General features: G+C 40.5%; 1 protein-coding gene across 1 annotated transcript in view; it reads right to left on the bottom strand.

The window, feature by feature from the left end:
* Positions 1-970: 970 nt before the first annotated feature.
* MYBPC1 (myosin binding protein C1) overlaps positions 971-13,170 on the bottom strand; it is a 90,719-nt gene continuing 78,519 nt past the window's right edge. Inside the window, exons 24-30 of the mRNA XM_055118223.1 lie at positions 12,786-12,925; positions 10,984-11,143; positions 9,816-9,952; positions 6,246-6,432; positions 4,152-4,210; positions 2,216-2,258; positions 971-1,206 (exon numbers count right to left, since the gene is read on the bottom strand). Of these exons, the coding sequence (XP_054974198.1) occupies positions 2,253-2,258; positions 4,152-4,210; positions 6,246-6,432; positions 9,816-9,952; positions 10,984-11,143; positions 12,786-12,925 (689 nt within the window). The 3' untranslated portion in view covers positions 971-1,206; positions 2,216-2,252. The remainder of the gene's footprint in view (positions 1,207-2,215; positions 2,259-4,151; positions 4,211-6,245; positions 6,433-9,815; positions 9,953-10,983; positions 11,144-12,785; positions 12,926-13,170) is intronic.

Below are 13,170 nucleotides of genomic sequence, written 5' to 3'. Positions count from 1 at the left end.
CCAACCTCTTCCCCATCACACACACACACACACACACACACACACACACACACACACACACACACACATACACAAAAGCTGGTCTAGGTGCTGGAGAGATAGTTCAGGGATTAAACTCGAGCTTTAACACAGCTGCCCTAGGTTCGATCTTGTTGCCACATATGGTCTCCGGAACACTGCTCCACTGGGTGTGGTACAAAAACAAAACAACTGCCTGACCATATGGGTACATCTCTATTGAGCTCCAAGAACAAAAGAGCAACAGGAAAAGAAGGACGCTAGGGTGAAAAGAATGTCCGTGTTACCTTCCACCTCGACTCCACTCCCTCAACTGAAATGTTCTCTCTAGCATCAGGCTGCATGAAGGACATGATTGAAAAGGTGATGGCCAGGTACAGGCGTCTCAGCTTGTCAACGGTGAGCAAGCATTCACGCAGGGAGCCATGGATGCCCTCAGCAAACCTTGCATCCTTCACGACCAGGGGTCTGTGAGTCCCTCAGCCCTGCTGGGCTTGACCAGCGACCCACACCTTAGACATGTCTGTCTAGCACCCGCCCCAATCACAAAAGCAACAGTCTACCATTTCCTCACAAATGCTGCCTGCTGAATGTGCCATTTGTTGAATAGGTTTTTTTGTTAGCTGCGAGGGAAGTCTGAAAGGCTTAGCAAACCTTCTAGTGAATTCACAGGAGCGAGAGCTCAGACTGTGGAATGAATCACAGCTCTGCTTGAAAAGTCTGAGCTGGAAGTAAAAGGTTTCTAATGATTAGGGACTGTACTCTTTTGTCCAGAGGACTCAAAAGCAACCACTTACAGCTCAATCGTTGGTGCTAAAAAGACTGCTTTTACTTATTCCTTGTCTGCTTTTTTGGGTAAGGTTCCATGACCAAGCACAAGATAATAACGACCAAAATGCTGACTTCAACGAGATTTTGTTGGCAAATTTTAGTGAAGCAATCCGCACAAACTTTTAATTTTTTTTTCTTCAACATTAGGAGGAAAGAAAACGACCACACTTGGGTGTCTGGTGGAAAGACAGGAAAAGCTTTCTCCTTGCAACTCGATTTTAAAGCAGCGGAGAAGCATGCGGGCGTGGACGGTTCCTTAGACTTCCTCAGGATTGCTTGATTGCAAGTCTCGCAAATAGGAATCGATTATGTTAGGAGGCACACCTTGCAGGAGGAGCCTGCAGAAAGAAAGACCACCTGGAGAGGACAGAAAGGGGAGGGCAAAGTCAAGGCTGGCAACATGAAAACCCCCTGAAACAGTCCTTCCCACAGCTGCCAGGAAATGAGACTAATTATATTCAAGTTAGTCACAAAGATCCATTCACGTTCCTATTTGGAATTCTTCTCTTAGGTTTTAGTACATTCAGAATTTAATGCATCTAGAAGGAAAATCAAGTTCCAGGTAGATGCAGGAACTTCCTCCCCCTCCCCCAATTATTACTCAATTTTAGCTTCAATTCCTCTCTAGGTTAAATGACAGAATAAATACATACTATGATACAAATTACAGCCAGAATTCCAATTGGAGCACATTGGAAAAGAAAGAAAAGGTACTATTCCTTTAGTGCATTGTCCAAGTGCAAGAACTAGAGATATTTTGTTAAAAATTGTAAAACCCATCCAATACTTTCTGAAGGTGAGAGAGATACCGACGAAAATTTCAGGCTTACCTTGCAGGATTTTGAATTACATAATTTTTTAAAAAGTCACTTTCAAGAAAGAATCAGTGAAGCCATAAAATTTCATGGTCCTTTGAAAAGTGCTCTACTACTTGCTAATAAATTCACATTCAGTCCAAAGCAGCATGCCATCTGAACATTCTTAAAACTTCTTTAATGCAAAGTTGAGTAAGTCATTCTCCTTTTTAAAAAAGTCACATATTGGTAGAAAATTATGTACATGTCCATTCCTTGATGCAGAGTTTAGAATGCTTGAATAACACTCATTTTTATTTGTTTCAAATGCTTTAAATTCATGCTCCATGCCATTCAACAATTGGCTTCATGACAACAGATGTTCAATTGGGACAGATAAGTGTTACCAGTTAATTTCAAGATCCTGAGATACAAATTAAAACTACAAAGTTAGAGATTTTATATAGTCTATTTTCATTGGATTGCATAATGAAAATCATGCCATACGCTACAGGCTTTGTATGGTTTATGCAGTTATAAGCTTCATATGCCAAAACCATATGAAAGCTTACCTTGGAGGGTAATACACATTCAAACATCCTTATTGTGCTACGACTAAGGAAAAGAGAGAAAGAAAAAGAGGTTATAAACATGAATAAGGACTAAAATCAAAGTTGAGTATTTGTTGGATGAAATGATCATGATTATGATGAGATGATTTAATTAATCCTTAGTCATGTGAAAGATATAAGAAAATAAAAGCACATGGAGTGAAGGGCAGAGAGATCCAATCACTTCAAAGGAACATTAATATGTAAAACAGGTATTAATATGCACAACCACTTTGCCTAAATAGGTGGCAAAGACAATTGGATTGGACAGTGACTATTTAATGTGAGAGTTTTCAAAGCATTAGATTAAAAAAACAAAAAAAGACCCTACAACATATATATATTCTGTTTTTCAACAAAAGAAAAACATAGACAATAAACAAAGCATTAGTGTACATATATATATGTTGAAATTCTAAAAGGCAAAATTATCAAGTAGATAAAAATATTAGACTAGTGCATTCTATAATATTACATACTGAACTGGTTATACATGACTAATTGAAATAAACACTAATAGAAATATTATTAGTCTTTTATTGTATTTAAATACTTTAAAAAGTAAGGCTAGAAAGTGTAATCTACAAAACTTAAAAGAAAGAGCCTTAATTATTTCCCTTTTTGAAATCTAACACTGTCTCTGGGAATGCAAATATTATAAAATCAGGTCTAGAGCTATATCTTTAGATTTTACATGGGGTTGCTGATCCAGCCTTTAAAAACTTTTTACTTCATTATTCCAAGTGAGGTGAAATACACATGTACAAATGGGACTATTTCATCACTCAACACCTTTAGAAACAGGGCCTATAATTTCCAAGTTCACAAGTATCAGAAATAATTTTGGTCTCATGAAAATATACATATATCCTACAGAAAAATGAGTTACAGATATTCTACTAGTGAATTAAATTTAAAATATGAATGTTTTCAAATCTTAGCTTCATTTTTTGAAGTGAAATAGTTTTATTTAGAGTAGTATGAGGGGAGGAAACAGAGACAGATGAAAGAGAGAGAGAGAGAGAAGGGGCAGAGAGAGAGTGAGAGAGAGAGAGAGAGAGAGAGAGAGAGTTCAAAGAAAACACAAGTTTCTCTACGAGGACACTTTTCAGTCTGAGATGTAGGTGAATCTCCAAGGTGGAAAATGGGATCGAGGGGAAGGTGTGAGAGAGAGCTGAGTTGCAAATCTCCAAGAAAATGTGCTTTAGCTGAAAATTTTATTTGTGTAATTCCCCATCGAAATTGTTCCCAGAATACTTAAAAACAAAAACTCTTGCGATTTTAACGTGTTTACTTTTCTGATTTTCAACATGAATCTAAGAACCTACACTGAAAACCAAATTAAAACCGGGACATATATTTACATATTAAGAAATAAAATACTAAAGAAATAACATTAGTGGGCTTTTTGACTATGCTATCTAAAATGAGGTCAACCTCAAATGTTCTCTGAGTACATGTAGTTCTCTGCCTGGTTTTCAGCAGGGGGACTTTTTTTTTCTTTTTTAGCTAACCTGGTGTTGTTCAGGGCTTATTTTTCCTTCTACACTCAGGCACCATTCCTGGTGGAGCTCAGGGGAGCATATGGGGTACTGAGGATCAAATCTGGATCAGTCATGTGTGAAGCAAACGCTTTACACACTGTACTATCTCTCTGGCCCCAAATTTTCTGGCTTTATTTGTGGGGACTTGTGTTTTCTGTCAAAACTTAGTTTCTATAGTACCTAATATCCTTGAATAATTTGGCCTTCCTTGTTCATGGCATAATCACTCTATGCCATGAGCTGCTAAGAATTCAATTAAAAGCAAATGAGAAAGTCAAGCTTTTCATGCAAAATGCGATTTCATGTAAGAGGAATGGAACAGAAATATCCAGTGGAATATGAACTTTTAAAACCTGTTGCTGCCCCTCCAGGGAGACTGGTTGTCCAGGGGTATTTACGCCTTGATATATCACTGCAGAATTAGAATATTTGTACCAATATTTATTTATTATCAGATGACAGTCTTACCTTTATTTTTTTCATAGCTTAACAGAGTTCAAATCACCTATTGTCAGATAACAATCTGATGATAAACAATCTTGACTTTGCTTGAAGGACCAAAAGGACTAATATATCACAGTTGATAACCTTGTTATGATTTTACACCACAATAACTGATGTTAAATTAAATTATTATGCAATTTATTATACACTTACTAAATTTAGTATACATTTACTATAAAGAATAGGTCATCTGTATGTATAACATTATTGCTTTCATAGAGGGTCTCAGAAGTTGAATCATTTAGGGATTCATAATTTTATATTTTTAACAACATTCAGCTATTTTCAATACATGCAGCCCTGGTAATGATTTTCCTTTGTTTGCTGTTTTGGGATGTTAAAACATAAGACCAACAATAACTTGGAATAAAGTTTAGGGTTTAGAAACCAGATGTTTGCAACTGTGACTTTAACTTGTATTAATAGCTAATAAACATCTAAAAAAAACAATGTTTAAGGGAACGACAAATGGCAAAAGGCAATCAAAAGTGAAGACTGGTCTATACAACTAAGCTTATTCGGGGGCAAGGAGAGAGGGTGAGGTGGGGGGACAGTGGGACAATGGTGGAGAGAGACAGACAGGAGGAAGGGTGTGGTATTGGAATGTTACATACATGAAATCCTATCATTAACAGTATTGTAAACTCAGTGCTTCAAAAAAGATGGATACAATTAAAACATTTTCAATGAAAGATTTTTCTAAGAATAATTTTATGCTTTAACAATAATACTCTTATATTATGCTTTACATATGAGAAAAATTGTCCAGTTCTCAATCGTGAATTTGCTATCCTACTGAAGAATTGGATAAAGCATAAGAGAAAGAATTACTATTTGCTGTTGTTTTTATTTATTTCTGGTGCCAGGGAATGGGCCCACTGACTCAGACATGAGTGGAATGTGCTCTTCCGGCCAAGAATACTGTTTGGTTCTTATTTAAGTGGCAAAATGATTTTCAGTAAGTCTCACTACTACATTTCTACCAGATTGAGCACGAAAAATAATAGATATTAATCCCTAAGCACTCATTATATCTTTTCTAAATTGAATATTAACAGAATAATCCTTTGACTTATAGATGGAAATTTCTTCATTATTGGGATAGAAGAAAAATAAACTTCAGATACATAGACCACCATATCCCACAGTAAGAATCAGACAAAAGGCGTATGGATCATGTCACTTATTGTCTTGTATTGGGGTCCCTGACAGCCTTTGGGGCTTTCCTGGAATTCTGAAGTGGGTTTTGATTATCAAGGAAAAAAAACACTTTAGCACAAAAATTATGCCTAATAAATATAAAATTGAGGTAGGTTATGCTGAGACTTTTCTAACATCCTCACGTGGTTTTTTTTTTTTAGTTTTATATTTATTGCAATGCTTCTGAAAACAAGTTCAATCAAACATGTTCCCATACATGGAAATTCTATGATGAGGTCTTAAAAACTACTGGTTATATATTAATGAGCATGCTATATTCTGCATGAAATTGGTAAATTTACTCTTCTAAGTGCTTGAAGTTTCACAAAATAATAGTCAATAACTAAAACACTGAAAACTCCTTCACTGTAGTTTCAGTAGATAACTTTTGGCTTTGGGCTTTTATTTATAGATGGATTCCATCACCAAGTCAGAGCCCTGGTTTCATGTCCACATGTTGTACAACATAGTAGCATCCCACTGATCTCGGTGTCCCTTGAGTTACCAAGAATGATCAGAGTTGAAAAGAAGTCAACTCAAACAATCAAGTAGCTTTCAGCAGAAAAATCCAAGTGGGAATTGGGAATAAAGAATGTAAAACATAAATACTCTGTCTTGCAGATCTTGAGCCCTTCCTCTGCCACCCCAGGATATTTTGACAAATAACTATGCAGTAAAGACAGTGATGAAACAACCCCCCCATCCCTTCGACTGGTCTATATACAGCATCTTGGGGGACATACCTTTCACCTCCAGCTTGCATTCGATCTCCACTGTTCCCAGCTCATTGACTGCCTTGCAGCAGTACGTGCCTCCGTCGTAGGGGCTGGGCTTGCGAATCTCCAGAGTACAGACTCCTTGGTTGCTAAACATTCTGTATCTTGGGTCGTCCACGATGGCAACTTTGTTTTTCATCCAGGTTATTTTGGGCTGAAGTTAGGAATGAAGTTAAGAAAAGGCAACACATCTCTGACTTAGCATGTCAACAAGCCACCAAAGCTCGTGAAGGAGCTTTAAAGTCTGGCTTAGAAAGTACAACAGCGAGAGAAGAATCCACATCTACTTGAGCACTATTTCTTGCCAATTAAATTCTGTTTTTGTGCTTTGACGGGCTGGAGTGATAGCACAGTGGGTAGGGTGTTTGCCTTGCACAAGGCCAACCTGAGTTTGATTCCTCCATCCCTCTCGGAGAGCCTGGCAAGCTATGGAGAGTATCCTGTCCGCACGTCAGAGCCTAGCAAGCTACCCGTGGCGTATTCGATATGCCAAAAACAGTAACAACAAGTCTCACAATGGAGATGTTTCCGGTGCCTGCTCGAGCAAATCGATGAACAATGGGACAATAGTGCTACAGTGCAGTGCTTATAGTGCTTTGACAAGGGCACACATGATCAGTGCTGAATTTTTGGTTTCAGGTCTTTGGGGGAGGAGGCAGGGGGGGAAACACCTTGTGGGGCTCAGGAATCACTCCTAGTAGCGTTCAGGGGACCATGCTATACCAGGGATGAAACCAGCATCTCCCCCTTGCAAAGCCTGCACTCAACCCTTTAAGCTTCTCTACAGCCTTCAAAAGAGCAGATGGGAAGAAGCAAGCTAGGTTGGTTCAGAGGACCTCAGGGCAATGTTCTCATAGATTGAGGTGCAGTTATTTACTTTTGATTGCATTGTATTTAATTTGGGGGCCTCCCCAGCAGAGCTCAGGAACTTTAGGATGACTCTGAGGGGTACTCTAGCCACGCCACCTGGCCTGGAAGTGCTCTGGCTCCCCAGCGATAAACCCGGCAGTGCTCTGGAAGATACGTATACCAAGGATGGAACCCAGAGCCTACACCAGACACACATGCAGCCTTCTGACCTACTTGCATTTAATTTTGATGGGCAGATCCCTGATGAAAACTCATTATATATATGTACATATATACACACACACACACACACATATATATATATATATATATATATAGTGAATATTTTTCCAGAGAATTGGTTGTGATGTGGGAGGCTAGTCTTTGGGAACCTGGAAGAAGGGGTTGGGTCGGCCTGCAGAAGCAACTCTGGTTTGTCCAAGGCAATTCTAACAAGAAGGTGGGGGTGTGGGCCCTTAGTTAGTGGCAGCTGTGCAGGGTGGGATGCTCCCTGGGGATAGGTGGGTTGAGAGGTTGGTTATGATGGCTTAGATGGTACAGGCATGGGAAACAGCCCATGTGAAGATGGGGAAGAGTTTGAGGCTTTTGAGGAAGAGAGAAGACCAGGCTGCAAGCATGGGGAAGCAAGAGGTATGTGTGTGTGTGTGTGTGTGTGTGTGTGTGTGTGTGTGTGTGTGTGTGTGTGTGTGGTGGGGGTGGTGCTAGGGGAAGCTGGTGAGAAGGTGGAAGGGGGTGTGTAGGGAACAGGCTGAGGAGACATGTTGGCTTTCATTCAGTGCCTCCAAAGGCAGTATGAGGGACCAGAGCAATAGGACAGCAGATACGTTTGCCTTCTATGTGGCCAACCTGGGTTCGATCCCCAGCATCCCAAATGGTGCCCCGAGTACTGCCAGGAGGAATTCATGAGCACAAACAAGGACTGAGCACTTCTGGGTGTGGTTCTTTCCAAAAAATAAACAAACTAAACAAAATCTAAAGGCAGCAGGACAAGAGTGCCTTGGCCTTAGAATGAAGAAGTAATGACCAGCTTAGGGGCTGGGGCTGCGGGGGGGGGGGGTCATCTGGGCTCAACGTGGTTTGCAGGGAGGGTGAGGGCTAGCTGCTAGGGCTAGGCTGTGGCACAGTCTGTGAGCTATTTAAGAGTTATATTTATCCACGGGTGCTCAGGAGCTATTCCTGGCTCTGTGCTCAGGCGTGACCTCTGGTGAGGCTCAGGGGGCCACAAACAATGCCAGGCATGAAACCAGTGTTGGCTAAAGTGGCCTCCTGCAAGGCCAGTGCCCTCTCTTGGTGCTACCACTCTGATCTCTATAAGAGTTATTTAGGAGTTTGGGAGTCTCCATACTCTCGCCTCTACCTCCTAGGATTAGGTCTTGCGCCAGGCTCTCAAGATGTTCCTCCTCTATGGAGTCCGCACAGAATCCACACCTGGATCTTAGACTTTTTGCTCACTCACTACGTTCTTTCCCTAAGATTATTTTCTAGAGTTTTGCTTCCCTGGGGTAAAACGTAGCACACCAAAGTTTGGGACTCCCAAACCAAGACTCATCCCTGGCCTCTCTCCTAAGCTTGGCTAAGTCTTTCCTCTGCTTCTCGCTCACTCCTGCTTGAACAGATAGACTTATACAGTTAGATGGGATTTAGCTTCCTCTGATGCTTGACGTCTCTCTTTGATGTTTCCGCTTCTACTCATGGCATATGCATGAAAATATACGCAATCCTTCTAAAGCTTCAGGCACTTTTCTCTCACTGCTAGCCTGGGATAGATGGCTCAATAACAACATCCTTTTCTTCTTTTCCGATGGTAGTAAGAAACCTTAAATCCTTTCCAAATCTTTCTCAGTCAGATACATTTTCTCCCTTTCTAGCACTCCATACTCTGTGAATGGCACATTTCAAATGTTTCCTTGCTTAATAATGCCATCATTATTTACTTGAGTGGCTTACTTAAAACTCACATAAATACTACAAGTGAGTTTTTCAGATAAACTTTACTTCTATCTCCTTACTTCTTGGTTCTTTTAAACATAGGCAGTTTTGTCTTTCCTTAGCAGATAGTAAAGAAATACAATCATTTTGGGGCAGGAGAGATAATGCAGAGAGGTGCTTCCTTTGCACGTAGCTGGCCCCGGTATCACCTATGATCCCCCAAGCGCCACCAGCAGTTATCCCTGAGCATAAAGTAAGGTGTGTCTTCCCCCCACCAAAAAAAAAAAAAAAAAAAAACCAAAAACAACTGAAAACCTCACTACTGCCACCAAGAAAAACACAGAAATATCTGTTTGGCTACTGATTTAAGTCAGTGTACCTAAATGTCCATCGACACCAAAACCCTAAAACCCCTTTTAAAGTCCAGAAAAAGACATAAGGTAGCTGAAAAACAGTCATTTCAGTTTTGTTTGGTTTGTTTATTTTTAGGTCACACCTAAGGGGTAGTCAAGGATTATTTCTGTCTCTGTGTTTAGGGGTCACTTCTGACAGCTCTCAGGGGAACAATATACCGTGCCAGGGATTGAACTGGCACCCACTGGGTGCCAGGTAGGTAGGTGTATTAGATCCTGTGTGATCTCTCTCACTCCTATTGCTACTCATAACATAGCAAATACAAAAGAGAGTTGAAGAAATTGAACTAAAGCGACTTTAAAAAAAAACTCAACAAACCAGTACCTTGGGATTCCCTCTCACGCTGCAGTTGAGAGTTGCATTGTAACCTGCTATTGCGTAGGTGTTCACCAGAGGCTGAGTAAACATGGGAGCTTCTGTGAAGTTGAAGTCTTCATACACTGGATTTTTGTAGACTTTCCCTGAAAAATAACCATTGGAATTAGGCAAATTGCCCCGAGCCTATATTATCTGTGGCCTACTTAACTCACCATTAAAACTGCCTGGAACTTAGAAGAATATGCAAGACTCGGAGGGATCACCCCATTGCATCCATCCTGAGAGGCAGAAAGGTAGAGACACTCCTGGCGCCAAAAGCCAGACTGGTCACCTAACACTGGAACAAAAGCCAGAACGTGGTGTCCGGGCATTGGATCAGCTCTAGGCCCGAGTGGGTGGCACAAGGAAGCCTCAGAGGAATAGCAGTTTATGGATTATGAGGAAGTGGAAAGGCAGGGCTGGAATCAGCTTCCTCCCCCATCACCCCTCACTTCCGGAGTCCATATGGTCCGCCATTGAAGGTGCCCAGGAACAAGAGTAACAGAAACTCAAGAAGCAAATGCATACTTTTCTGCCCTGTTGAGTTTAGCCTTTTATAAAGCTACTGCCTAGATGTTGGCATCAAGTAAATGCTTGTATTGGGGGAGCAGGGGGTTGGGGCCACACCTAGCAGTGCTTGGGGCCTTCTTCAATGCTTAGGGTGTCACTCCCAGCAATGCTCTGCAGCCTTGGGGAACCATGTGGAGCCAAGGGATTGAACCTAGTTTAGCTGTATGCTAGGCAATGCCTTAACCCTAGTACCATTTCTCTGGCGCCCATGTTTGCATTTTCTTAAACACAGCAATAATAATAATAATAATAATAATAATAATAATAATAATAGTAATAATATGGTTTTACTTAAAATTTTTACTTCTAGGGGCTGGAGCAATAACACAGCGGGTAGGGCATTTGCCTTGCACACGGCCAACCTGGGTTCGATTCCCAGCATCCCATATGGTCCCCCGAGCACCTTCAGGAGTGATTCCTGAGTACAGAGCCAGGACCATCTTCGGCTGTGACTCAAAAAGGAAAAAAAAAAATTTTTTTTTTTACTTCTAAAATGAAAGTTTCATTTGGATACTTTTACCATCCTTAAAAAAAAATGTGTATACTGGCCCTTTTACCAACGCACCATCCTTGGCGATCACAGCACTCTCTTTAGTTCTTGTTGCATCCTCACTGAGGCCACACATATTTTCAGCAAAGACCCGGAAGTAATATTCATTTCCGATGACCAGTTCAGTAATGGTGGCATTGGTTCGGTGATAATGCTCAATGACGGTGAACCATTCCTGAAAAGAAAAAAATCCAAATCAGTCAAGGAAAAATACCAAAAGAGGCACAACTATTCTAGCTGTTGATTAGAACAGGCATGTTTCATCAACTAAAAGAAAATTGTACTAATTTTCAAACTATTAGCAATGCACAATACTGTATTCTGGATTTTTATTTGTCTTCGTAATTTAATTTTATTTACACATGAGGCTCATATGCCTCTAATGTCAACTACTACTTGCATCATCTCTCATAACTGTACAATGACTGTCCTCTACTAACTTTGCTATTTATCAACTTTTGAAAAACAAAAATAATTATAGGATTTGATTATTATTGTATTTAATCATATGAAGAAATGATGATAAATCATCAGAGAAAAAAATTAATTTCCCATAAATAAATTCACCTAATATTTAGGTTCTTTTAGGTTTTTTACTCAGATAGTTCTGTCACCCTTCAGCTAGATAAGTTACTATTTTAAACTATATTATATATTTTTATGTGGAATATAAAGTAGCAGAGAGGTATGAGCTTGCAATGATGCAACTTCTGGCAGAAATTTCTCTGGACTTAGTTACTAAAACACTAAAATACAGAAATCCAAAACTGCGAGGCCTCTATTGCGGCTGCACGACCTCATAACTCTTCATTCGCAGCAATGGAAAACAAATTATCAAATGCTTCCTTTTCAACAGGTCTGACGTTAGGGGGGAAACTCCAAACAATAATAGTGAGTTTTTTTGTTGAAGTATTGAATGTAATCAAAGTAAAGAGAAAGTAAAGTGAAATTTATCAGCTACACAGGGGTGGTGGGGGGCTGGGGGGCTGAGGGGGTGGGGGGAGGTATACTGTGATTCTTGGTGGTGGAATATGTGCACTGGTGAAGGGATGGGTGTTTGAGCATTGTATAACTGAGACTTAAGCCTGAAAGCTTTGTAACTTTCCACATGGTGATTCAATAAAAAAAAAAAAAACTATACTATATGTTTATATTTTGCTTCTCCACTTCCTACCTCCTCCACTAGAATGAAAAGAATGATGGCAAAGACATACGTTTCTTCTGTCTCATACCCCAGAACCCCATCACAGCGCCTGACACACAGTGGGTTCTATGCACACACAAATGATGCTGGAATATTAAACAATGACTGAGCAATAAATGAATGCATAAAGAAGAAAAGCCATTTTAATTTATAATTTCCACTCTTATCATAGCTGAATATAGTGGTTTTGAAGATCACTCTGCAACCAGTAGACAGCTACACTGGAGAACTATGTTAAGCACCACTAATGGAGAAAATACACTTGTTGACATAAAGCACATAAAGGAAAAGAATTTTCCTAGGAACTTCAACTTAGATTTTTATTATCCATGTCTTGGCATTTTTTAGGACAGCAGACAAAAGGAGTTGTGCTTCCTCTCCTCCTAAGTACTCCTCCACATCATTATTCCAACATTTATTATACTGTTTTATCACTCGGTTTTATGCCTTTAGGAGCCTTTTTATTTGTCTTGTTTCTTGGTGCTCGGGATATTGTGTTAAGTAACATCATGGAATTCAAGTTTGATCCTTCGAGTTCTTACCCTGTCCACTCTGCCGCACCCCCTTCACTGTTCCCCAGGAGATGGTGTCAGCAGGAAGAGCCCAGCCTTACCATGCTCTTCTTGTCGGCCTTCTGAATGGTGTATCCTGTTATGGCAGCATTTCCATCGTCTTTGGGTGGCGTCCATGAGAGAGCAACGTTCTCTCCCCACACATCATCGATCTTCACAACTTGGGGAGGGCCCGGGCGGTCTAGGGGATGAATTCATGCATCACTGGAAGGTCACTTCCCTCTCCGACTGAGCCTTCTTAGGGGAGGAGGGTTTGGGATGTGCTTTCTTGGGTTACAGGGGCACAGGGATGGTATCTTACAGACACGGCCCGGGGACCTCTGTTAGAAGGGGTCAGGCTGGGTCCAAGAGCAGACCCCGCACTCTCCTCCACCTGTCTACCTTTCCACCACTTAACAATTCACCAAGTGGGAAAGACTGTCCAGA

This window comes from Sorex araneus, chromosome 10 (genome assembly GCF_027595985.1).
Source record: "Sorex araneus isolate mSorAra2 chromosome 10, mSorAra2.pri, whole genome shotgun sequence".
NCBI classification, from domain to species: Eukaryota; Metazoa; Chordata; class Mammalia; order Eulipotyphla; family Soricidae; genus Sorex; species Sorex araneus.
This window is presented reverse-complemented; position numbering and strand designations above follow the sequence as displayed.